This window comes from Leucopleurus acutus (assembly GCF_964270905.1).
Source record: "Leucopleurus acutus genome assembly, chromosome: 9".
NCBI classification, from domain to species: Eukaryota; Metazoa; Chordata; class Mammalia; order Artiodactyla; family Delphinidae; genus Leucopleurus; species Leucopleurus acutus.
The window spans coordinates 94492061-94515466 of NC_139144.1; the positions used below are offsets into that span (position 1 = coordinate 94492061).

At 36.9% G+C, this 23406-nt stretch overlaps 1 protein-coding gene across 2 annotated transcripts in view; it reads left to right on the forward strand.

The window, feature by feature from the left end:
* Nucleotides 1-23406, forward strand: part of UBN2 (ubinuclein 2) — a gene marked incomplete at its 3' end in the record, with an annotated part of 72138 nt that overhangs the window by 14875 nt on the left and 33857 nt on the right. For both annotated transcript variants that reach the window (XM_082846120.1, XM_082846119.1), the window contains exons 3-6: nucleotides 11081-11182; nucleotides 16124-16261; nucleotides 17166-17269; nucleotides 19289-19778. In XM_082846120.1, coding sequence (XP_082702246.1) covers nucleotides 11081-11182; nucleotides 16124-16261; nucleotides 17166-17269; nucleotides 19289-19778 — 834 coding nt within the window. The remainder of the gene's footprint in view (nucleotides 1-11080; nucleotides 11183-16123; nucleotides 16262-17165; nucleotides 17270-19288; nucleotides 19779-23406) is intronic.

Genomic DNA, 23406 nt, shown 5'->3' on the forward strand with positions numbered 1-23406 from the left:
GTATTTGGGAGGAAGGTTTTGTATCCGTAAGTGGTGATTATAGAAATCTGTGTATAGTATTTCTGTGCTGTTAAGTCAGCTCTTGACTGTCTTTCCACTGACTTAAATCTCTACCCTTTTCTATTGGTAGGTTAAGAAAATTAGTAAAGGTAGAAGATAAGGTTGTGACAGGGCTGGAACAAACAGGAAGCTTTGTGACCAGCAGATATTTTCTTCTCAGTTATCAGACTAGAGTCTTAGCAGTGTCATGATTCTTCTGTCTTCCACAGGTGATCAATGAAAGCTTGTTATTAGTTAGCTTTCTTATTACCTGAAGGCAATAGGGGGTCCCGTACTAAGAACACTTGTTGTTTGTTTTCCATTTTAGTGTTACAGTGTAATCGGACTTCATTGGCTTGAAGTAAGCTAGTTTTTTTGAGTCATAGTGTGTGAACTAGTGCCCTAGGGGAGTAGATTTAAAGGGGTTTCTTCATTTTAGATGTAGCAAAATTCAAGGGTTTTTTAAATTTGGAAAATAAAATTTGTATTTCTATAAGATGCATTTATTGTGTAAACTGTAACATCAACAACTGGAGGAGGCCAGAGAATTTATCAAGTCAGACTTTGATGCTACTGCAGAGTGTATTTTTGCCACAGATGCTGAAAAAGACAGCAACTCAACATAGGCCCAGTAGGGAAGACGTGATAATATAGTCCTTTGCCAATCTGTCTTGAGTTCCTTTAGGTGAATTTTAATATTTGTGGATTTAAAAAAAAAAAAAAGGAGTTCCCTGGTTGCCTCGTGGTTAGGATTCCTGGCTTTCACTGCTGTGGTCCTGGGTTCAGTCCCTGCTTGGGGAACTGAGATCCTGTAAGCCGCATGGTGCGGCCAAAAAAAAAAAAAAATTTTTTTTTTTTGTGGATTAACTGGTTTGTGCCTTTTTGGCAACTGTCAAAAATTTGGCTCCACTTTATATCATTTGCATATCACTGGATTTCAGCATAATTGGGGAACTAGAGAATTGTAAGCTGGATAATAGAAAAAGGAAGGTAGGGCAGAGGGCAGGCCGGGGACTTGGAGTTTTCCCAGTAAGGCCAGAAGGTGAAGAAAAGTAATCCGAGGCCAGAAAAACTGTGCTCTGTTGGCCTCTGTGATGCAGGAGGGAACTGGGATGTGCCAACAGTAATGCTTTGGCAGCAAGCCAGTATTTGGTAGAGCAAAGACAATGTAACCCTGGCTAGTGGAGAGGGATTTAAGAAAGAACCACCATGGGCATGGGTGTGTCGCATATAGTTTATCCAAAACTCTCCCTGCAGTGGGCCTGGGAAGCAGAACCGTATAAGGAGTCAAACAGTAAATGATGTTGAACATTTGATGGTCCAGACCTAAGAAAATAAAATTCCTTGAATGGGTAGTACATGCACTTAATAAAAATTTGAAAGATACAAAAGATAAAATAATGAAAAGTAAATCTACCTCCTACCCCTGACTCCCAGCTAATCAGCTCCCTTCTCAGAAATAATCACTTTCTTGCCCAAGAGATCTATGTATATGTAAGCATTTACATATTTCAAAGATTTTTTTCACTATAAAAGAATATATAAATACAGATAAACAGAGAGGAGAATAAAAATCAGCTAATCATCTCTAAGCCCACTTCCAGGCATAACCATTGTTAATAGTTTGATGTGTACCCTTTTAGGGCTTTTAAAAATGCATATGAGCTTATGTACGTCCTCTCTTGCACTTTTTTTAATCACTTGAGTATTACATGAACACATTCCAGTTATTAAAAACAAATTCAAATATACATATTAAGCCAAAGTCTTCCTTCACCACTGCCTCCAGTTTTATCCCTGCCACACTGGTAATGGTCATGGTTATCTACGTGTTACAATTCTTTGAGCATTATATATATAATATATAGCTGTAGATGTATATTGTTGTGTTTTTCTTAAATGAGATCCTACTATTTGTATGATAGTTGAAAAAGCAGTATCTTGTTATGTTAATGTTGTCTCCATGATTACCAGTTAGGTTGAACACTTTCAGTTGCTTAGTGAACATCACTATTACCTTTTCTGTGAATAGCCTGAACTATACGTAACATCTGGTGAACTGCTTTTGTTGCCCTCTATATTATTAAATATTCTTCTACCACACTGTTTTAAAATGGCTGTTAATATTGCATAGATTTGTCATAATATATATAATTTATACCTTTATCATTGTTATGATGCTTTAATTGATATGATTTTTGGGAAAGCTTATACTTCTAAGATCCTATTTTGAGAGCCATTTTAGTCAGATTAATACTGTTATAGTTAAGTAAAAGCATTAGCCATTTTGGTTACTGTCATTGACAAGAGTCACATTTACTTATTTAACCATTTTATTGCATATATTAGATATGGACTCAGAACTATTAATAACTGCTATCTTTTCCTGTGGTTAACTACTGGTAGCCTTGCCTAGACTTAAATGTTCCTGAATCTGTCTACTTACGCGTAAGTTACTTGGACTTCTGCATGTGTCTTGTTGGGCCCATTAAAACAGAACCCATTTGTTTTTCTAGTTTTCCCTACGTAAATCTTTTTTAGGCAGCTAGTTGTGCCTAGACAAAAAATACGTTAGGAGAGCAGAAAAAGATCATTGTGATTTTGAGTAGAAAACATCCAGGAGAAAAGGTTTAAAACTTGGGCTGAGGGACTTTCTTGGTGGCGCAGTGGTTAAGAATCTGCCTGCCAATGCAGGGGACGTGGGTTCGAGCCCTGGTCTGCGAAGATCCCACAAGCCACAGAGCAACTAAGCCCGTGCGCCACAACTACTGAGTTGTGCTCTAGAGCCCGTGAGCCACAACTACTGAGCCCGTGTGCCACAACTGCTGAAGCCTACCCACCTAGAACCCGTGCTCCCCAACAAGAGAAGCCACTGCAATGAGAAGCCCGCACAACACATTGAAGAGTAGCCCCCGTATGCCGCAACTAGAGAAAGGCTGTGTGCAGCAACGAAGACCCAACGTAGCCATAAACAAACAAACAAACAAATAAATAAATTAAATTTATTTCAAAAAAACCCCCCAAAACTTGGGCTGAGCAGTAAAGGGTGGGAGAATTCAGAGAGGAATAAGAGATTATTCCCAATAAGGGGGAAGCATGAGGAAAAGATAAGCAAGTGTGCTTGGGAGGAGAGTGGATCTATAAACTGAATGGATTGAAGTGTTCAAGTCAGAAAATCCTAAGAAAAAAGTTGGAAGGGTGGTTTGAGCCAACATTTAGAAGGTATTTAATTACTGCCTTATTAAGGGTTTTGGATATATTTTGTAATAGGTAGGATGCTTCTGAAGCATTTTGAGCAAGGGAATCAGAGAAATATTAGATATTAGGCAGGATGAATTGAGAATCAATATGAGGAAGGAGAAGCTAATTAAGGCATTCATTACATTTAAGTGAAAAACAATGGCCAGGATTATAAGCAACAGCAGTTAGAATGGAGAGGAAGCTGTCGATGTGAATAATCATATGAACAAAGGTTTGTGGGGAGAGAGAGTTGAAGTAGAAATAATAAGCGTTTTTAAAAATCATCATTATTGAAGTATAAATAAATACAGTTCATTCAAGTATATAATTTGGTATATTTTGGTAAATATACATAGTCCGGTACCCACTACCACAATTATGATATAGAAAAATTTCATCACCCCAGAAAGTTCCCTTTTATCTCTCTACAGATAATCCTCTCCCCTTCAGCCCTGGCTCCTGGCAACCTCTGATCTACTTCCTGTTTCTGTAGATTTTTGGTTTTTGTTTTTTCTTTTTCTAGAGTTTCCTATAAATGGAATCTTATAGTCTTTTTGTACATGGCTTCTTTCACTTATTATAATGCTTTTGAAGTGCACCCATGTTTTGCATGTTATCAGTGGTTCCTTCCTTTTTATTGCTGCATAGCGTGTGGATGTACCACAGTCTGTGTATCCACTTACTGGGTGATGGGCACTGGATGGTTTCCAGTTTGTGGGTGCTAAGAGTAAAGCTGCTCTAACGTTGGAACACAAGTGTGTGTGTGAACATATGTCTTCATTTCTCTTGAGGAAATATTAAGAGAGGGATTGTTAGGTCATATGATAAGTGTGTGTTTAACTTTATAAGAAACTGCCGAATTGTTTTCCAGGGTGGGTGTATCATTTTGCAGCAGCATGTAGGAGAGTTTGGATTGTTCCACATCCTTGTTAATGCTTGCTGTCATCAACCTTTGTAATTTTAGTTAATAATGAAGTTTTAAGGCAGAAAAATAGACTTAATAAACTGGAAATGTCAAGTGGGGGAAGCTAATTTGTAGATGATTGACAGCAGGAACACTGGTTTGAGTTTTGGTATTGAGTTTTATGTGTCTCCGAGTGGAAAAATGACCTCAGAAGTTCTATCACTTCTCCTACAGGACTTTTAATAGAATGATACTTTGGAGTCAGATGGTCATGAGTTTGAAAATTGGCTCTGTTACTTTCTCTATGAGCTTAGACAAGTTATTTGTTTTTTCCAAGGTTTAGTTTTTCCCATTTGTTAAATGGGAAATAATATATGGTTGTACTTAGAATAGGTGCTAATGCAAAGTTAGCGCTCGGTGGATGGTGGCTGTCATCATCATCATCATGATTGGTAATTAAATATATGTTTTATGCCCCCACTAACTTGTGACTTTCTTGCAAATCTCTGCATTTTTTTCTTTCCTAACTCATCTCTCCAACTGTGTTCATTCCCCAGCACAATGGCCAGAGTGATTTTGTTAAAGCACTAATCTTACCAGGTTACTTACCAGTTCCAACACTTTCTGTGGCTTCCACAAGTGATTACTTCCCCTCATCCTTGTCTGGGCATAAATATCTCAGGAAAGCCTTGATTAGGTCTTCTGTTAAAAAATCCAGTACCACCTATAATTCCCCTTTTACCATTTATTATTACTATAATTATTTAATCTTTCCCTTCTCCACAATACTATGAATATAAAATCCATGAAGGCTGGCACTTGGTAGGTGCTCAGTTAATTTGTTGAGTAGATTATCTTCTTTTAACTTCCTTTAGGGCAGAGACTTCATATTTAAATCTAAGTTCCTTCTGACATCTAACACAGTGTTCCGCAACCTTTCTGGCACCAGGGACTGCTGTTTTTCCATGGACACACGGGGGTGGGGTTGGTTCAGGTGGTAACGTGAGCAATGGGGAGCAGCAGATGAAATTTCACTTGCTCACCCACTGCTCATCTCCTTCTGTGTGGCCCGATTCCTAACAGCGGCTGCCTGTTACCGGTCCGTGGCCTGGAGGTTGGGGACCCCTGATTTAACATATTGCTTTCTTTTTTTTTTTTTTTTTTTTTTTTTTGCCGTATGCGGGCCTCTCACTGTTGTGGCCTCTCCCGTTGCGGAGCACAGGCTCCAGACGCGCAGGCTCAGCGGCCATGGCTCACGGGCCTAGCCGCTCTGCGGTGTGTGGGATCTTCCCGGACCAGGGCACGAACCCACGTCCCCTGCATTGGCAGGCGGACTCTCAACCACTGCGCCACCAGGGAAGCCCTCCTTTTTTTTAAAATTAATTTTTATTGGAGTATAGTTGATTTACAATGTTATGTTAGTTTCTGCTGTATAGCAAAGTGAATCAGTTATACATATATTCACTCTTTTAATAAATTTATTTATTTATTTATTTTTGGCTGCGTTGGGTCTTTGTTGTCACTCTTTTAGATTCTGTTCCCATATAGGTCATTACAGAGTACTGAGTAGAGTTCCCTGTATTATACAGCAGGTTCTTATTAGTTATCTATTTTATACATAATAGTTTGTATATGTCAATCCCAGTCTCCCAATTTATCCCTCCCCTCTACTTTTCCCCCTTGATAACTGTAAGTTTGTTTATACATCTGTGACTCTATTTCTGTTCTGTAAATAGGTTCATTTGTACCATTATTTTAGATTCCAAATATAAGTGAGATCATATGATATTTGTCTTTCTCTGTCTAACTTACTTCACTCAGCATGACACTCTCTAGGTACACCCATGTTACTGCAAATGGCATTATTTTGTTCTTTTTTATGGCTGAGTAATATTCCATTGCATATATGTACCACATCTTATTTATCCATTCCTCTGTCAGTGGACATGTAGGTTGCTTCCATGTCCTGGCTATTGTAAATAGTGCTGCAGTGAACATTGGGGTGCATGTATCTTTTCAGATTATGGTTTTCTCTGGAGATATGCCCAGGAGTGGGATTGCTGGATCATATTGTAGCTCTATTTTTAGTTTTTTAAGGAACCTCCATACTGTTCTCCATGGTGGCTCTACCAATTTACATTCCCACCAACAGTGTAGGAGGGTTCCCTTTTCTCCACAGCCTCTCCAGCATTTATTGTTTGTAGATTTTTTGATGATGACCATTCTGACTGGTGTGAAGTGATGCCTCATTGTAGTTTTGATTTGCATTTCTCTGATAATTAGTGATGTTGAGCATCTTTTCATGTGCCTCTTGGCCATCTGTATGTCTTCTTTGGAGAAATATTTAGATCTTCTGCCAGTTTTTTGATTGGGTTGTTTGGTTTTTTTGATATTGAGCTGCATGAGCTGTCTGTATATTTTGGAGATTAATCCTTCATCAGTTGCTTCATTTGCAAATATTTTCTCCCATTCTGAGGGTTGTCATTTCATCTTGTTTGTGGTTTCCTTTGCTGTGCAAAAGCTTTTAAGTTTAGTTAGGTCCCATTTGTTTATTTTTGTTTTTATTTTCATTACTCTAGGAGGTGGATCAAAAAGTTTTTGCTGAGATTTATGTCAGAGAGTGTTCTGCCTATGTTTTCCTCTGAGAGTTTTATAGTATCCAGTCTTACGTTTGGGTCTTTAATCCATTTTGAGGGTTTTTTTGTGTATTGTGTTAGAAAATGTTGTAATTTCATTCTTTTACATGTAGCTGTCCAGTTTTCTCAGTACCACTTATTGAAAAGACTGTCTTTTCTCCATTCTGTATTCTTGCCTCCTTTGTCATAGGTGCATGGGTTTATCTCTGGACTTTCTATCCTGTTCCATTGATCTTTATTTCTGTTTTTGTGCCAGTACCATACTGTTTTTACAACTGCAGCTTTGTAGTACAGTCTGCAGTCAGGGAGCCTGATTCCTCCAGCTCCATTTTTCTCAAGATTGCTTTGACTTTTTGGAGCCTTTTGTGCTTCCATACAAATTGTAAAATTTTTTGTTCTAATTTGATAAGGATTGTGTTGAATCTGTAGATTACACATGTTGCTTTTTACAGCATACATTTTTTTTTTAAATTTATTTGGCTGGGTGTTAGTTGTGGCATGCAGGATCTTTTAGTTGCAGCATGCGGGCTCTTAGTTGTGGCATGAGGGATCTAGTTCCCTGACCAGGTATCAAACCCAGGCCCCCTGCATTGGGAGCATGGACACTTAACCACCAGACCACCATGGAAGTCCCTATAGCATACTTTTTTTTTTTTTTTTTTTTGCGGTACGCGGACCTCTCACTGTTGTGGCCTCTCCTGTTGTGGAGCACAGGCTCCAGACGCGCAAGCTCAGCGGCCATGGCTCACGGGCCCAGCCGCTCTGCAGCATGTGGGATCTTCCTGGACCAGGGCACGAACCTGTGTCCCCTGCATCTGCAGGCGGACTCTCAACCACTGCGCCACCAGGGAAGCCCTATAGCATACATTTTTAACAGATACTTTTGAATCTAAGTAGTAGTTCAAAATAAGCTATATAACTTAGTAGAATTATTGAGTCAAATATGATGAAGAGTTTTAAAACTTATTTTAGTATATTTCCATTTTGGCATTAATACTTCATAGAAATTTTAGAAAACATAGTAGAGACAAAAGAAGAAAATGTAAGCGTATGGCAGAATTTCTTGGCAGATGCTTTCAGATCGCTTTCCAAGGGTTTTATTGGTAACTCTTATCAGCAGTGTTTGAGCAGTCCTGTTTCTTCTCCATCTTGCCAGAATTTTAAAAGTTTATAATTTGATAGATGAAATTGGTGTCTTACTTTAATTCCATTTATTTATTAATTGCTCTCCATTGAGCAGTAATGTTGCCTTTTTCATATTAAATTCATTCTTGTATTCCTGTCATATCTATTTTAACTCCTATAACTTTAAATATATTTAATATGTGACAGGGCTAGTCCTCCTCATTAGTTTTTGTCTGTGGATTTTTATATTATTAGAACTCTCTCTCTCTTTTTTGGGTGAAACATTCCCTCGTGTGTTTAACTGCTTGTGTGTTACTTTTTCTTGGTAGAATAACTTCTAACATACAAATATCTTTTTCCTTTACTTACTTCTTATTCTCACTGTAATTCTGTAACCTAGTGTGAGAGTTCCAGCTTGCAGACCTAGCATATGGAAAAAATAAGGACACTTTATTTATGTGTTGCATTTAAGCATATACATGTGTTTTGTGTGTGTGTGTATGTGTGTGTAGGTATGTTTAAGTTGCCAGTTGGTGCCTCTTGAGAAGAATTGTTCTTATTCTGAGTTATGCCTTCAGTGGTCTTATTTAGCAAAATAAAAGGGTTGCCACCCTGTGTTGGTCTCCAAAATTGTTTTTAGAACTTGTAAAATCTAAAAACATGAGAGCCATTACTTTATCTCACACCGAAATGACCCTCTTGGTGGTGATGGTATAATAGAAGTTTTGGTCATTGAAAAACATAAACTGGAGTCATAGTTATGGGGATTAGGTTTTTTAACATCAATGTGCAATACAAACATAGCATTTAGTCAGAATTACCTTTACAAATTAATTAGAAAGTAAATGGTACCATGTTGGAGACTTTTCTCAGTAAGTCCATCATATTTGTTTTTTTCACGTAAACACTGGAAAAGATCATTTCTTTACGTGGAAATAAGATGAAACAATTTGCTTTCATTTAAGAGCCATGTTGCACAAAACTCAGCCATCTTTCACCAATTAGAACCAATGACACTGCATTGAGAGACATGCACTATGGGAATTGAAACCAAAGGAGAGTCATGTCTTGCAGATTTCACCAGTTTTTGCATACATTCATTTTTTACTTTCTTGTATGTCTATGTGTATAAATAAATCTAGGACATTAAAAAAAATAATTTTAAGATTAGTTTGGATTTACAGAAAATTTGCAAAGAAAATACAAAGAGTTTCCATATAGTTCTCATCCACTTTCCCCGTAACATCTTATATTTGTAGAGTAGATTTGTTACAACTAACAAACCAACATTGGTTCATTACTATTAATTAACGCTGCATTTTATTCAAATTTTACTATTTTTCCCCTAATGTCCTTTTTTAGTCCCCGGATCCCAACCAGGATACCAGATGACATTTAGTTATTATGTCTCTTTAGGCTTATCTAGACTATGCCAGTTTTTCAGATTTTTGTTTTTGATAATCTTGACAGCTTTGAGGAACACTGGTCAGTTATTTGTAGAATGTCCCTCAGTTTAGTTTGGTGTTTTTCTTGTTGTTTAGTTTGTCATGATGTTTATCTCGTGGTTAGCCTACAACTGAGGTTATAGGCTTTTGAGAGGAAGACCACAAAGGTAAAGTGCCATTTGTGTCTCATCATGTCAAGGGTAATGCTATCAACATGACGTTATCACTGTTGATGTCGACCTTGATCACCTGGCTGAGTAATGTTAGGTTTTTCACTGTAAAGTTACTTTGTCTCCTCCTTGTCATACTGTACTCTTTGGGAGCACGTCCCTAGGTACAACTTACATTCAAGGTGTGAGGGGACTTAAATTCAACCTCCTGAGGGGAATTAATCTGCAGAAATCATTTGGAAATTCTTCTAACAGGTTTTTTGTTGTTGTTCTTAGTTTTATTTATTTATTTATTTTTAACATCTTTATTGGAGTATAATTGCTTTACAACGTTGTGTTAGTTTCTGCTGTATAACAAAGTGAATCAGCTATACGTATACATATATCCCCATATCTCCTCCCTCTTGCGTCTGCCTCCCGCCCTTCTTATCCCACCCCTCTAGGTGGTCACAAAGCACCGAGCTGATCTCCCTGTGCTATGCGGCTGCTTCCCACTAGCTATTTTACATTTGGTAGTGTATATATGCCCATGCCACTCTCTCACTTCATCCCAACTTACCCTTCCCCTTCCCCGTGTCCTCAAGTCTGTTCTCTAGGTCTGTGTCTTTATTCCTGTCCTACCCCTAAGTTCTTCAGAACCATTTTCTTTTTAGATTCCATATATATGTGTTAGCATATGGTGTTTGTTTTTCTCTTTCTGACTTACTTCACTCTGTATGACAGACTCTAGGTCCATCCACCTCACTACAAATAGTTCAATTTCATTTCTTTTTATGGCTGAGTAATATTCCGTTGTATATATGTGCCACATCTTCTTTATCCATTCATCTGTCAATGGACACTTGGTTGCTTCCATGTCCTGGCTATTGTAAATAGAGCTGCAATGAACATTGTGGTACATGACTCTTCTTCAGTTATGGTTTTCTCAGGGTATATGCCCAGTAGTGGGATTGCTGGGTCATATGGCAGTTCTATTTTTAGTTTTTTAAGGAACCTCCATACTGTTCTCCATAGTGGCTGTATCACTTTACATTCCCACCAACAGTGCAACACAGCTTCTCCACACCCTCTTCAGCATTTATTGTTTGTAGATTTTTTGATGATGGCCATTCTGACTAGTGTTAGGTGATACCTCATTGTAGTTTTGATTTGCATTTTTCTAATGATTAGTGATGTTGAGCATTCTTTCATGTGTCTGTTCGCAATCTGTATATCTTCTTTGGAGAAATGTCTATTTAGGTCTTCTGCCCATTTTTGGATTGGGTTGTTTGTTTTTTTTTTGATATTGAGCTGCATGAGCTGCTTGAATATTTTGGAGATTGATCCTTTGTCAGTTGCTTCATTTGCAAATATTTTCTCCCATTCTGAGGGTTGTCTTTTCATCTTGTTTACGGTTTCCTTTGCCGTGCAAAAGCTTTTAAGTTTCATTAGGTCCGATTTGTTTATTTTCTAACAGGTGTTTTTTAATTTTATGGAAACAGCATGAGTACTGAATCAGTCTAACATATCTGTTCTTCACAGGGTGGGAAGCCCCGTAAACACCGGAAGGATCGGCTACAAGATTTAATCGATATAGGCTTTGGCTATGATGAGACAGATCCATTTATTGATAATTCAGAGGCTGTGAGTAATGTATCTTTAATATAGCAGCAATTCTTTATTTGGATAGTAGAATTCAAGGAAAAACTAAATGTTTCAGCAAGTGTTTTTACTAACTAATCCCCTTTCAGTATACATCTAAATTGTTTCCAGTTTTATGTGATTACAAATAGTTGAGCATCTGTATACATTTCTCTTTGTGTACTTGAGTATGTATGTAAGATAATTATAGAGTATAAATATATGTGTAGGGTAAATTTCTAGCAGTGGGATTTATTGATCAAAGGGTATTTACATCTTGAATTTTTATTGATATTCCCAAACTTGGGCAGGTATATTTTTGAAATGACTTCCAGATAAGAACCACGTGATCTTGAAGACTGGAGCTATTGGGTTGAAGTTAATCTGGCACATGTCTTTAAAATGTACTTAATATTTTTATTGCTGCCAAACCTTACTACAGTGGCGGTAATTGAATGCCAGGCCTTATCACTGTCTGTTTCGATCAAGCCCTACAGCTTTTGCACTGGAATCCTCTTTCTCTTATAAAAGGAAGAGGAATTCAGGAGAGCATTTCAGGACTACAGCAGTCCATTGATCACACAGCAAATAAATAAACGCATGTCTTGTTAGGTGGGGCGGTAAGGTATATGTTCTTACATTCTTCTCAGTGTAGTAGAGTAATCTAATCCCTGGATTATATCCTCTGCAGTGTTCAGTGATTACTTAGGATATACAGAAAGTGACCCTAAGGCCACTGTTATACTACCTACAAATTAGTACCTCTTTTTCCTGTTACTACAGTGCTTGGTTGTGTAGATGATGACAAGGCATATAGTGGTAGGAGAGTGATAGGAAGGACTTCCAGCATAAGGCGTACAGGATACCCTGTCATACTCCTGTGTTATTTTGGTGTCCTGATATAAACTGGTTTACAAGCCTAGTCTGTAGAAATAAAATGTTGACAGTGCCTTTGGAGTAGAGAGGATTTCCTGTTACCAAAAATGTTGTCCGCCTTTTTGTAGGTTAGGGCATGGAATGTTTTCAACAGTATTGACCTTGATTTGGCATTCAAGTCAAAAGCCCTAGATTCTAGACCTCACTTGGTTTCTAATTCACTGTGGACCAGGAGCAAGTCTTTTATTTTAGCATCACCCAGTTTTCTCTGTTATGAGTGGCTTGCCCAGCAGAATTTGTACTCTGAGACTCAAGATAATGACATGCTGAAAAGCATAATGCAAGTATAAAGCATTGGTACTGGTGTTAACATTATATGTAAAGTAGATTTTTGAATTCTAAGTAACCCAAGAGGGAACTCAACCATATATAAATGGACATTCCATGTACTCAGGTTTACATAAATAGAATTTTTTAAAAATTAATAAACTTGGGACTTCCTGGTGATCCAGTGGTTAAGACTCTGCGCTCCCAACGCAGGGTGCCTGTATTCAATCCCTGGTCAAGGAACTAGGGATCCTGCATGCCGAACTAAAAAAAAGAAGAGATCCCACATGCCACAACTAAGACCCTGTGCAGCCAAATAAATAAATAAATAAATGTTTTTAAAAAATTATTAAAGTTAATTTTTTTAGAGCAGTTTTAGGTTCACAGCAAAATTGAATGGAAGGTGCAGAAATTTCCCATATACTACCTGCCCTCACAACACAGCTTCCATTATCAGCGTTCCCCCACCAGAGTGGTATACTAGTTACAGTCCAAGAACCTACACTGATGCATCATCACCCAAAGTCCATAGTTTACCTTAGGATTTACTCTTGGTGTTGTACATTCTATGGGTTTTAACAAATGTGTAATGACATGTACCCACCATTATACTGTCATACAGCATAGTTTCACAGCCCTAAAAAAGTATGTGCTCTGCCTATTCATCCCTCCCTAACACCTGCAGCCACTAATCTTTTTATTGTCTCCATAGTTTTGTCCTTTCCAGAATGTCATGTAGTTGGAATCATATAGTATGTAACCTTTCATAAATAGCATTTTTAATGTTTTCCTTTGTAGCATTCCAAATATTTAAATAAAGTGTTTTTCAAACAGATTTTTATAACCCATAATTGGACCTGTGTATCAGTTTAGAGACTGTGGCCAGCATTTTTAAAGAGAATAAAATAGAATAGAATAGGAGCTGTTAACAGTAAACCACTGGTACATTATGTGATTTTTATTATGTGTGTGTGTTTGTACCGTGCACTGGCTTTTGATGTGTAGTATATTTTCCACTTGGGTTGTGGTGAAGAAAATTTGAAAGCCACTGCTCTAATAAATAAGGATAAATTTTATAGGTATAAGTTGTATAAGTTATACAATTACTGATATTTATAGGACAAGTTAGGTCCCTATTTTATACGAGGAAATTGAACTAAAGCACAGGTTGTTTATTGACTTGCAAAATAATTTTGTATCATTGTCCTTAATAGATTATTTGGTTCTCATTATAATTCAGTAATTCAGACATAAAACACTTAGGAGCCAACCAAATAATTCTCTGTTTTTTAAAATGATTGTATTGCCAGTTGGCCTTTTTTTTTTTTTTTTTGCTGTGCCACGTGCCTTGTGGCCTTGTGGGATCTTAGTTCCCTGACCAGGGATTGAACCTGGGCCCTCAGCAGTGAAAGTGTGGAGTCCTAACCACTGGACCTCCAGGGAGTTCCCACCAGTAGGCTTTCACTGTTCGTATATTATTCGATAGAGAGTGATAATAATCTGGTTCTAATTAACTTTCAGAATTGTATACTACTTACTACTATAATATCTGAAAATAAATGCTTTTGAATATTATTTTTAGTCTAACACTTATGCTGCCAAATTTTTAAAAGACCGAAAGAAAATGTTTTTGTTATTGAGAAATAATAATAATACCAGACATGAGTAATGCTTTTATTTAGGTTATCTCTTTTAAATTTCACTAGAACTTTCTGAAATGAGTAATATTGTTCCTGTTTTACAACCTTGAAGTATTGATGTTAAGTGATTTATTCTGGGTCACAATAGCTAGTTGTTGGCAAAGGATCTAGTAAATCTGATTCTCAAGTTCAGTGATCCATTGCCTCTTAATACATCGTACTTAAAAGGCTAAATTATACAGAAGTAGAAATATAATGTACATGTGAAACTTATGTAAGGTTATAAACCAATATTACCTCAATAAAAACAAACAAACAAAAAAACCCAGAATATTTCCTGTACCTTACCAAAAAAAATGCTTGGCACATTTATAATTCACAGTGCAGTGAAGGCTGTGTATTAATCCTTGCTCTGTCACTTATTGGTTGTGTCACTTTAGTGTGGTTGCCAGATTTAGCAAATAAAACTACAGTCTACCCAGTTAAATTTGAAAAAAAAACAAAAACAAAAACAAAGGCTAAATCAAATATGCATAAAGAGTTTGTTCTCCTGAAAAGTGTTCTGATAGGGAAAGCTCAGCAGAATACTGCAGAAGACAGACATTGAACATCCACATTGCCTGGTAACCTAGTGATGAGTGTGTTTTCCACATGAGATGCTGCTTGGTATAGTGGATGGGCTGGGAAACAGTCAGTGACTCTGCCATAAACTAATAAAAGTACTCTGGCAAGATTCTTAACCTCTCTGAATTTGGTTTTCACTTATAAAATGGGAATATTTATTTTCCTTACCTCAAAAGGGTATCAGGAAGATCAAGTGAAATAATTTATATGAAGAAGCATTGAAAATTATAAAGCAGTATACAAGTATATGTAAGCAAAAAGTACAGGTGTATTTATCTTATCATAATGACACATTTTCAAAATAATTACTACAGAGCCTTTTCACTTTTAATCCTTTACTCCTCACATCACTCCTTTACTTGCAGATAGTACTGGGCCCTTTCTGAAGGTCTTGCCTGTGGGTCTTTGTACAGTAGTAGCCCCTCAAGTGGAGCGACAAGAAAGGAGTTCATTCCTTTTTTCTTTTTCTAACTTCATTCCTTTTTGATTCAATATGATTAAATGTACATTCTTTCTTTTTCCATTTTCCATGTAATTTAAAATGATACAGGTTAAAATCACAACTTTTATACTTAGCCTTAATATTTTTAGAATAACTAATATGTTCTGTATATTTTTTGCCCATGGCAAAGAATTTTCCTTACAAATATGACTTTCTTAAAGACTAATTATGTAATATGAAGAAAACCCTTAAATAGAGTTCTGGGGAACCCGGTAGCAGGTATCTTGCTTTTGTTAGATAAGTAGTTCCTTTTTTTCTCTTCTGCCATGAACATCTTCGTTTAGTTAAGACTGGCCTTCCATTTCATGATTGTTTTTTCTTCATCTTCATCAGGTGAGATAATGATAAACCTTAAAATCTAGGCTTAGAGTACATTCAGACTGATTTAGACAATTTGAGTCTCTTTTTCGAAGCCAAGTGCCTTGCTCACTATGGGCCCTCGGTGTATGCTTACCGAACAGGGCAGTTCTTTTTCTACTTCCCTTTAAAACATATATATATGCTATTTTTCTTTTATATGTTTAAAAAATATTCCCTACTTAAAAGCTTAGAGCTAAGGCAGAAGAAATAACCTTTATTTTTTATAATCTCTTTATGAATAAAATTATATACCAATATGGTAAGAAATGAAGTTCATTTGCTGCCTGGACATTCAGTCATTTGTTATAACTTGTTTCAGTTTCTCATCAGAATCATTTGTCATTAAGAATAGCAGTGATCCTTCAATTTTTCTCGGCAGATGATACATTTAGAATCTGCTTCAGCATTCCAGAAGTTCATTTCTTAAATATTGAATGATCAGAGCTCATTTCTATTCCAGATAGTAACTTTTTCTTTATTTATTCACAAACATCCTCATTGCAGTTAGTTTTGCAGTTAAGATTTAAGGAAGATTCTGACATGGTGATTGAATTTCTTTGACATATTTATAGAATTAAAGATAAGATATATCTGAAGCCTTTTTTTTAAACCTAGTATGACGAATTAGTTCCTGCTTCTCTAACAACAAAATATGGAGGGTTTTATATCAACACTGGCACTCTCCAGTTTCGCCAAGCTTCAGATACTGAAGAAGAAGATATTGCAGACAACCAAAAGCACAAGCCACCCAAAGTGAGTTTATCCAACATTGCAACAGTAATGAGAGCATTCAATTAAAAGGATATATTTTTTGATTTTTACTTGTACTTTACAGCTGTGAATATAAGGAAAAGTAAAATGCTAACCATTGTTTAATGAATTTATAGTTAATTACATGCTTTAAAGTAAAATTATGTAGATATGGGGAAATTTATTTTTATATCATAAAATTCTATTATAATTCTAATATAATACTTTCTTTTAAAACTTCTCTCTCCATATCTAGTCTAATAATCTGTTTCTGGATAAGGTTGAGGTTTTAGGATACGTTAAGACTTGATATGGAAATGACTGTTAATAGCTGTTACTTTTCCTAAGATGTAAAGCAAATTTTATAGAATATATATATTGTATTTGGGAAATTAATAGAATGTCCTCAGATAAGCGTTCCTTGAAGTGTGAGCCAAAGACATATTTGTACCAGAATCACCAAAATGTTTGTTAAAAATGCAGATTAGGGCTTCCCTGGTGGTGCAGTGGTTGAGAGTCCGCCTGCCCGATGCAGGGGACACGGGTTTGTGCCCTGGTCCGGGAAGATCCCACATGCCACGGAGCAACTAAGCCCTTGAGCCATGGCCGCTGAGCCTGCGCGTCTGGAGCCTGTGCTCCGCAACGGGAGAGGCCACAACAGTGAGAGGCCCGCGTACCGCAAAAAAAAAAAACAAAAAAAAAAACCCAAAAAGCCTCTACCAAACCTTTAACTGAACCAAAACCAGGGGTGGGAGTTCTCATGGACCCAAAGAATCTGCATTTTTAACAAGCAATTCTTATGCGCCCTGAAATTTGAGAAAAACCACTTGCCCTGGATGCTGGATTGATAACATCAGCAAGTAAAGCAGTAATACTTAGGTAAGTTATGCATTTAATCATTTTGTAGATTCCCAAAATGAAAGAAGATGATATTGAGATGAAGAAGCGGAAGCGGAAAGAGGAAGGGGAAAAGGAGAAGAAGCCAAGGAAAAAAGTACCGAAACAACTGGGGTATGTGAAATTAGACATAATGAGGGAACTAGTGTTGTAGCATGACAGACTCTCCTTTTAGAAAGATATATTTAGCATTAATTAGTTCAGTTTAGCTGGGTCTAATTTAATACAGTATTTATAAATGTCAGTGACCTATCAACTTATATTTTAATAATATTTATTAATAAGTAGAAGTCATCTTAGAGATTAAGGTGTTTTAGATCAGATTTACAAATTTGTTAAGTATTTTGCTCATTACAACATTTTATCAACAGGAACCAGTTTGAAGAGATGGTACAAACATTGAACATGTTATTTTAATTTTCTTGTACTAAAACTGAGCTTAGATGCCTGGGGATTGACAATTGGCAGTAGTGTTTGTATAAACGGTTTATGGTCGTTTTAATATTTTTTTAAAAGTCATTGATTTTATTTAGCTATTCTTAACGCTTGTGACTTTAGGTAATGATATGGCCTCTAAAAAACCAAGTAGAATTTCTCAAAAGCCTTATTAAGTCATAAGAGGGAATTCCCTGGCGGTACAGTGGTTAGGACTCAGCACTTTCACTGCCGGGGCCTGGGTGAAATTCCTGATCCCTGGTGGGGAACCAAGATCCCGCAAGCCGCGAGGCACAACCACGAACAAAAAGAAAGAAAAAGAAAAGAAAAAAAAAAGTCATAAGAATAAATGTTTGTACCTTGCAGTCATAAAGCTACCATTTGTCTCTACTTCTCTATGGCTTTTTTTGTAGAGTCAAGGTAGAGTCAAGGGACAAAAACTTGTGAGAGGCTGGGTTTTCCTCCCCTCCTTAGCAGAGGAGGTACATCTGAATTGGGGGCTGTCAGTGTCTCCAGAGTTGATATAGGGAGGTCTTTATCCCCTCCTAAACATGAGATTATAGTGATCCCTGAGTCATTAAGAAATTATTAAGAAAAAAAAATATTACTACTGGTTGTTTTAAATATTCATTATTTACAAGTAAACTTCTTTATTAACAAAAACTGTAAGTAATGCCTTTTATTGAATTTATCATTTTCTCAAATTTGTAAACTGATTTCATTCAGCAAATATTTACTAAGTGCTTACTGTGTACCAGACACTGTCTGGGTTTCGGATATATAACAGTAAATGAAACACTGGCCTACCTGTAAGGCACTTATAATCTTTTAGGTTCTGTAGTGCATGTAGAAGCATATAAGCCATAAAATTTAGAAAAGATTTTTTAGAGAAGGTGATAGCTAAACAGAGACCACCCTTTCCTCTTAGTCCCTATAGGGAGAAAGTTGTCATTGAAAATTACACGTATCTATCCGAAAGCCTCAGAACGCTGTTCCTAGAATGGAAAGTGAAAAATGATCAGAAGGTAGTAGCAGATAGAATAGGGTCTGGATAGAAGACATGGTAATGAATGAAGGCTCACAGATTGACACAGACATTTTGCATTTCTTTGGCAGTTTGTAGCACAAACCACCTGGGGTACCAGTGTGAAGGTGTATTATGTAGGTTTCTCTGGTTGTAATCAACTCGGTTTTCAGCAAAAGTGCATTTCTTTACTTCGTTAATTCTTTAGGTGCCTACTTTATAGATGTGCTAAAGAATGAACATTCCAAACAGAGTAGTAAGTTTAACTTCGTATACTTTCATTTCCTTTTATTTTGTTTATTTTGGCCATGCTGAGGGGCTTGCGGGATCTTAGATGCACGACCAGGGATTGAACCTGCGTCCTTGGCAGTGAAAGTAAGGAGTCCTAACCAATGGACCGCCAGGGAATTCCCTAACTTCGTATACTTAATAAACCAGAGCTCTATTCAGTTTTGTTTATTTCTGTTGACGTTATTTCATTTTCTTCACTCTAATGGCCATTCACCTGCCTTTCATAAGTGACAGTCCAGATGATGATGCCATTGTAAAAGTGTAATTTAGTAACAAATTTGCTTCCTCACCTATCAAATGATTATTTTAATTCTGTGCCTGCTTATTGGGGTTTTAACCTTTAAAATCATACATAGCCTAACTGATCACTTTTTTCTTCACAGAGTTGTGGCTCTAAATTCACACAAATCTGAAAAAAAGAAGAAACGTTATAAAGATTCTCTTTCTCTAGCTGCCATGATAAGAAAATTTCAAAAAGAGAAGGATGCATTAAGGAAGGAGTCTAACCCTAAAGTCCCAGTGAACTTCTCGACCTCCTCTCTGCATAAAACCCCCTCTGCTGCTGTGGCATTGGGGAATGATGTCTCGGACTTAAATCTGAATAGTGCTGATCCGGACCTCCCCATTTTTGTTAGCACAAATGAACATGAACTATTTCAGGAAGCTGAAAATGCCCTAGAGATGCTAGATGATTTTGACTTTGACAGATTACTGGATGCTGCTTCTAATGGTAGCCCCCTGTCTGAGTCAGGAGGAGAGAATGGAAACACCACCCAGCCAACCTATGCCTCTCAAGTTATGCCCAAGGTGGTACCTACACTCCCAGAGGGTCTGCCTGTCCTTCTTGAAAAGCGTATCGAAGACCTCCGTGTAGTAAGTGTGATAATTTTCTTGTGTTGTGTTTGCTGCACAAACATAACAATAATTACTTTCAGGCAAAAATAATAATCTATAATCCTAACTACTTAGAAGTAACTTTATTTTCTATATTTCCTTTTAAGCATTGGCTCTATGCATAGTCTTTTTCTTTTAAATATAGTTATAACATGGATAAAAGTTGGTTGTTTTATTATCTCGCTTCACTTTATATTTTTCTGCATAGGTTTCATAAATACATACATAGTCATGTAAAGAAAATAGAAGAAAGGTAGGAACAAATAGTAACAATGCAGAAGTGTACTTGAACTTGGTCCCAACTATTGTTAGCAACTAGTTATTCTGCAATCGATTTTACCAGCTAGTCCTTACCAGCTAATCAGCAGCTTTAGTAAGCATACATTGTGTTCTCACTAGACAAACTTTTAAGAGTTGAGATTTTAGCATTTCACAGTAGATTCCTCTCCCGATTGACTTGGGTACATAATCTTTATTTAACTAGCTGCAAAACCAGGTATGTCAGTACACTTCTCCCTTTAATCTCAGGGAAATATAATTTTGACTTAAAATGTTTCAAACCTTGCTTAAAATGCCCTTTTTTAATTACTTTAGCATGTTCGTTTGAACCCATGCCATGTTTTAGTCCTCTTTTTTTTTTTCCTGATTACAGAAGTTGTACACTCAATATAATTTTTTTTTTTTTTTTGGCTGCACTGGGTCTTCCTTGTGGCTCTCGGCCTTCTCTAGTTGCGGTGCGGGTTTAGTGGCCCCAAGGCCTGTGGGATCTTGGTTCCCTGACTAGGGATCGAACCCTCATCCCCTGCATTGGAAGGCAGATTCTTAACCACTGGACCACCAGGGAAGTCCCAATTATATATATATATATATATTTTTTTTTTTTTTTTTTTTTTGCGGTACGTGGGCCTCTCACCGCTGTGGCCTCTCCCACCACGGAGCAACAGGCTCCAGACGTGCAGGCTCAGCGGCCATGGCTCATGGGCACAGCTGCTCCGCAGCACGTGGGATCCTCCCGGACCAGGGCACGAACCTGCATCCCTTGCATCGGCAGGCAGACCCCCAACCACTGCGCCACCAGAGAAGCCCCCAATTGTATTTTATACTTAGGGAAAGTTGCCCCATAATCAGACATTCCCCACCCCCAACAGGGATAATGACTATTAAACTAATTTTTCTGGATTTTAATCCATGCATTTGCAAATATGTTGTTATTAAAAATAATTGTTAGTCGAAGTATAATGTGTGGATTATTCTACAAGTTGTGTCTTTCTTCTAGGGTTATAGTAACCATTTAAATCACATTTTAAATTTATTAATCACTATGTTGTATTTATTTCTCTTAACTCTTTCTGAATTAGGGAAGCGAGAGATTTATCTAACTTTTCCAACAACTGACTCATGGATTCTGTATATCAGTTCTATTCTTTTTTCTGTTTTTGTTCTTTAGCATTTCTTCTGAGGTTGTGGCTTATTAAATTCTCTTACATTTTTACTTATTTTAAGGTACTTTATTTATTAGTTCAGGACTTAGAGAGTTGTGCTCAAGTATCTCATTGCCAGTGTTTTTTAGGTTATAACTTGTATTTACCATAATTTTTGCTTTGTTTTCTTTTTACTTTTTTTTGTAAGATTTTCACTGTCATTTATTTCTAAGTATCTTTTATTTTACTCATGAGCTATTTTTATTTTATTTATTTAATTTTTTTTGGCTGCACTGGGTCTTCGTTGCTGCGCGCGGGCTTTCTCTAGTTGCGGCGAGTGTGGTCTACTCTTCATTGCGGTGCATGGGTTTCTTGTTGCAATGGTTTCTGTTTGTTGCAGAGCACAGGCTCTAGGCATGCGGGTTTCAGTAGTTGTGGCACGCAGGTTTCAGTAGTTGTGGTGCATGGGCTTAGTTGCTCTGTGGCATGAGGGATCTTCCCGGACCAGGGCTCGAACCTGTGTCCCCTGCATTGGCAGGTGGATTCTTAACCACTGTGCCACCAGGGAAGTCCTCTGCTTTGTTTATTTCTATGCTGTATTGTTTGTTGGCCCATAAAATTCTTGATGACTAGATCTTGTGCTATTAATGCTTTTCACCTTGAATTCAGTTTGTCTGATTTTACTGTAGACTCCTTTCTCTTTATTTTTGCATGGTAGAGCTTTTCCCGTCATTTACCTTCATTTTAGCTCTTTTTTTTTGAATTCTTTTATTTTTTGACTTATTTTAGCTCTTTCTCTTATAGACAGCATGTAAATGTAAATTTGTTTAGCGACCTCATCTGAGTCTTTTTTAAGATTTTCTCTTTAAGATTTTATCTTACCTACCACTGTTATAATGATAATGATATATAATTCATCTTTATTCTGTCATTTTCCTTTATATTCTGTTTTATTGTTCCCTCCCCCTCCTTTGTTTTTCATTCTTTTGCTATTTTCTGTGCTTATTTTTTGAAAAGTATACAATCATTTTATTAATCAAATAGGTTTTTTATTTACTGTTCTTAACCACTTTATGTATGAAGTGTAGGTATTATTTCCTTTTTATGGTTAACAAACTTAAGTGGAGGTAGGTTAAATAGCTTGGTCAGTCCACACAACTAGTAAGTGGTGGAGCCTGAATTTAAACACAGGGGTTCACCTGACTCAATAGTACATGCTTTTTGCTATCCCATGTTGCCCCTAAAATCTTTAGTTTCTTTCATGTTTTAAATAAAAAGTGCTAGGGATGTAATCCAGGTTTTTCAATATATAATTAATAATAACAGCTATTATTTATTTAGCAAAAACCTATACCTTGTATTGAGTGCAGTGCTCCTGGGACCCACAGCTTCACAAGACATCATTTATTGTTCAGGAGATAGTTCCCTGACTAGGCTTAGAATACTGTATATACTGTGGAGTCTAATCCTCCAACAATTATGTGAGGTAGGTAGTATTCTTCCATTTAATAGATGAGGAAACTAAGGTTCAGAAAGGTTAAAGCAATTTCCCAAGGCCACATAATTCTTAAATGGGTGAGGCTTGATGCAAAGTCAGCATTTAAAGGCAGGACCATCGTGCTTTATAACTTGCACTCCGTCCACTGTGTTGTATGCCATTCATATTCACTTAATAAACAGAATTGATTAGTAATGAGTGTGTTTCAGTCTTGTAAGGTGCTGTTATATCTCATATACTAAAAACTCTTTCTGTAGTAGCCATGCTAGGATTAGAACAGCTACTTCCTAACCTCTTAGTAGGAAATTATCAATAAGATTCATTTCACTTATTAGTATCTGTGAATTCTCTGTATTTTTTTCTTTGAAATAGGAGATGGTATTTTTTTCTTCAGGAGATGAGAATTCATTGTTGCCTAAAATGCTCATATCTGTCTGATAAGGACCTTCTTCTTGTTGCTCTTTTCTCACTTTGTAACATATCTTCCACTGTTCAGCCTCTTGAGTTCTTTTGATTCTCTTTCTTGAAGTTTAGTTTCCATTCTGGCTTTCTTCCTATATTTCTTCTCCCTACACATACCCAGTCTTCATCCTTTCTAAGAAGCACTGAGGCACATCTCAGAAATTGTCCTCCTCTATTTACAGAATGTGATGTTGTCAAACAGTGTAAAATTATCAATCTGCCGACT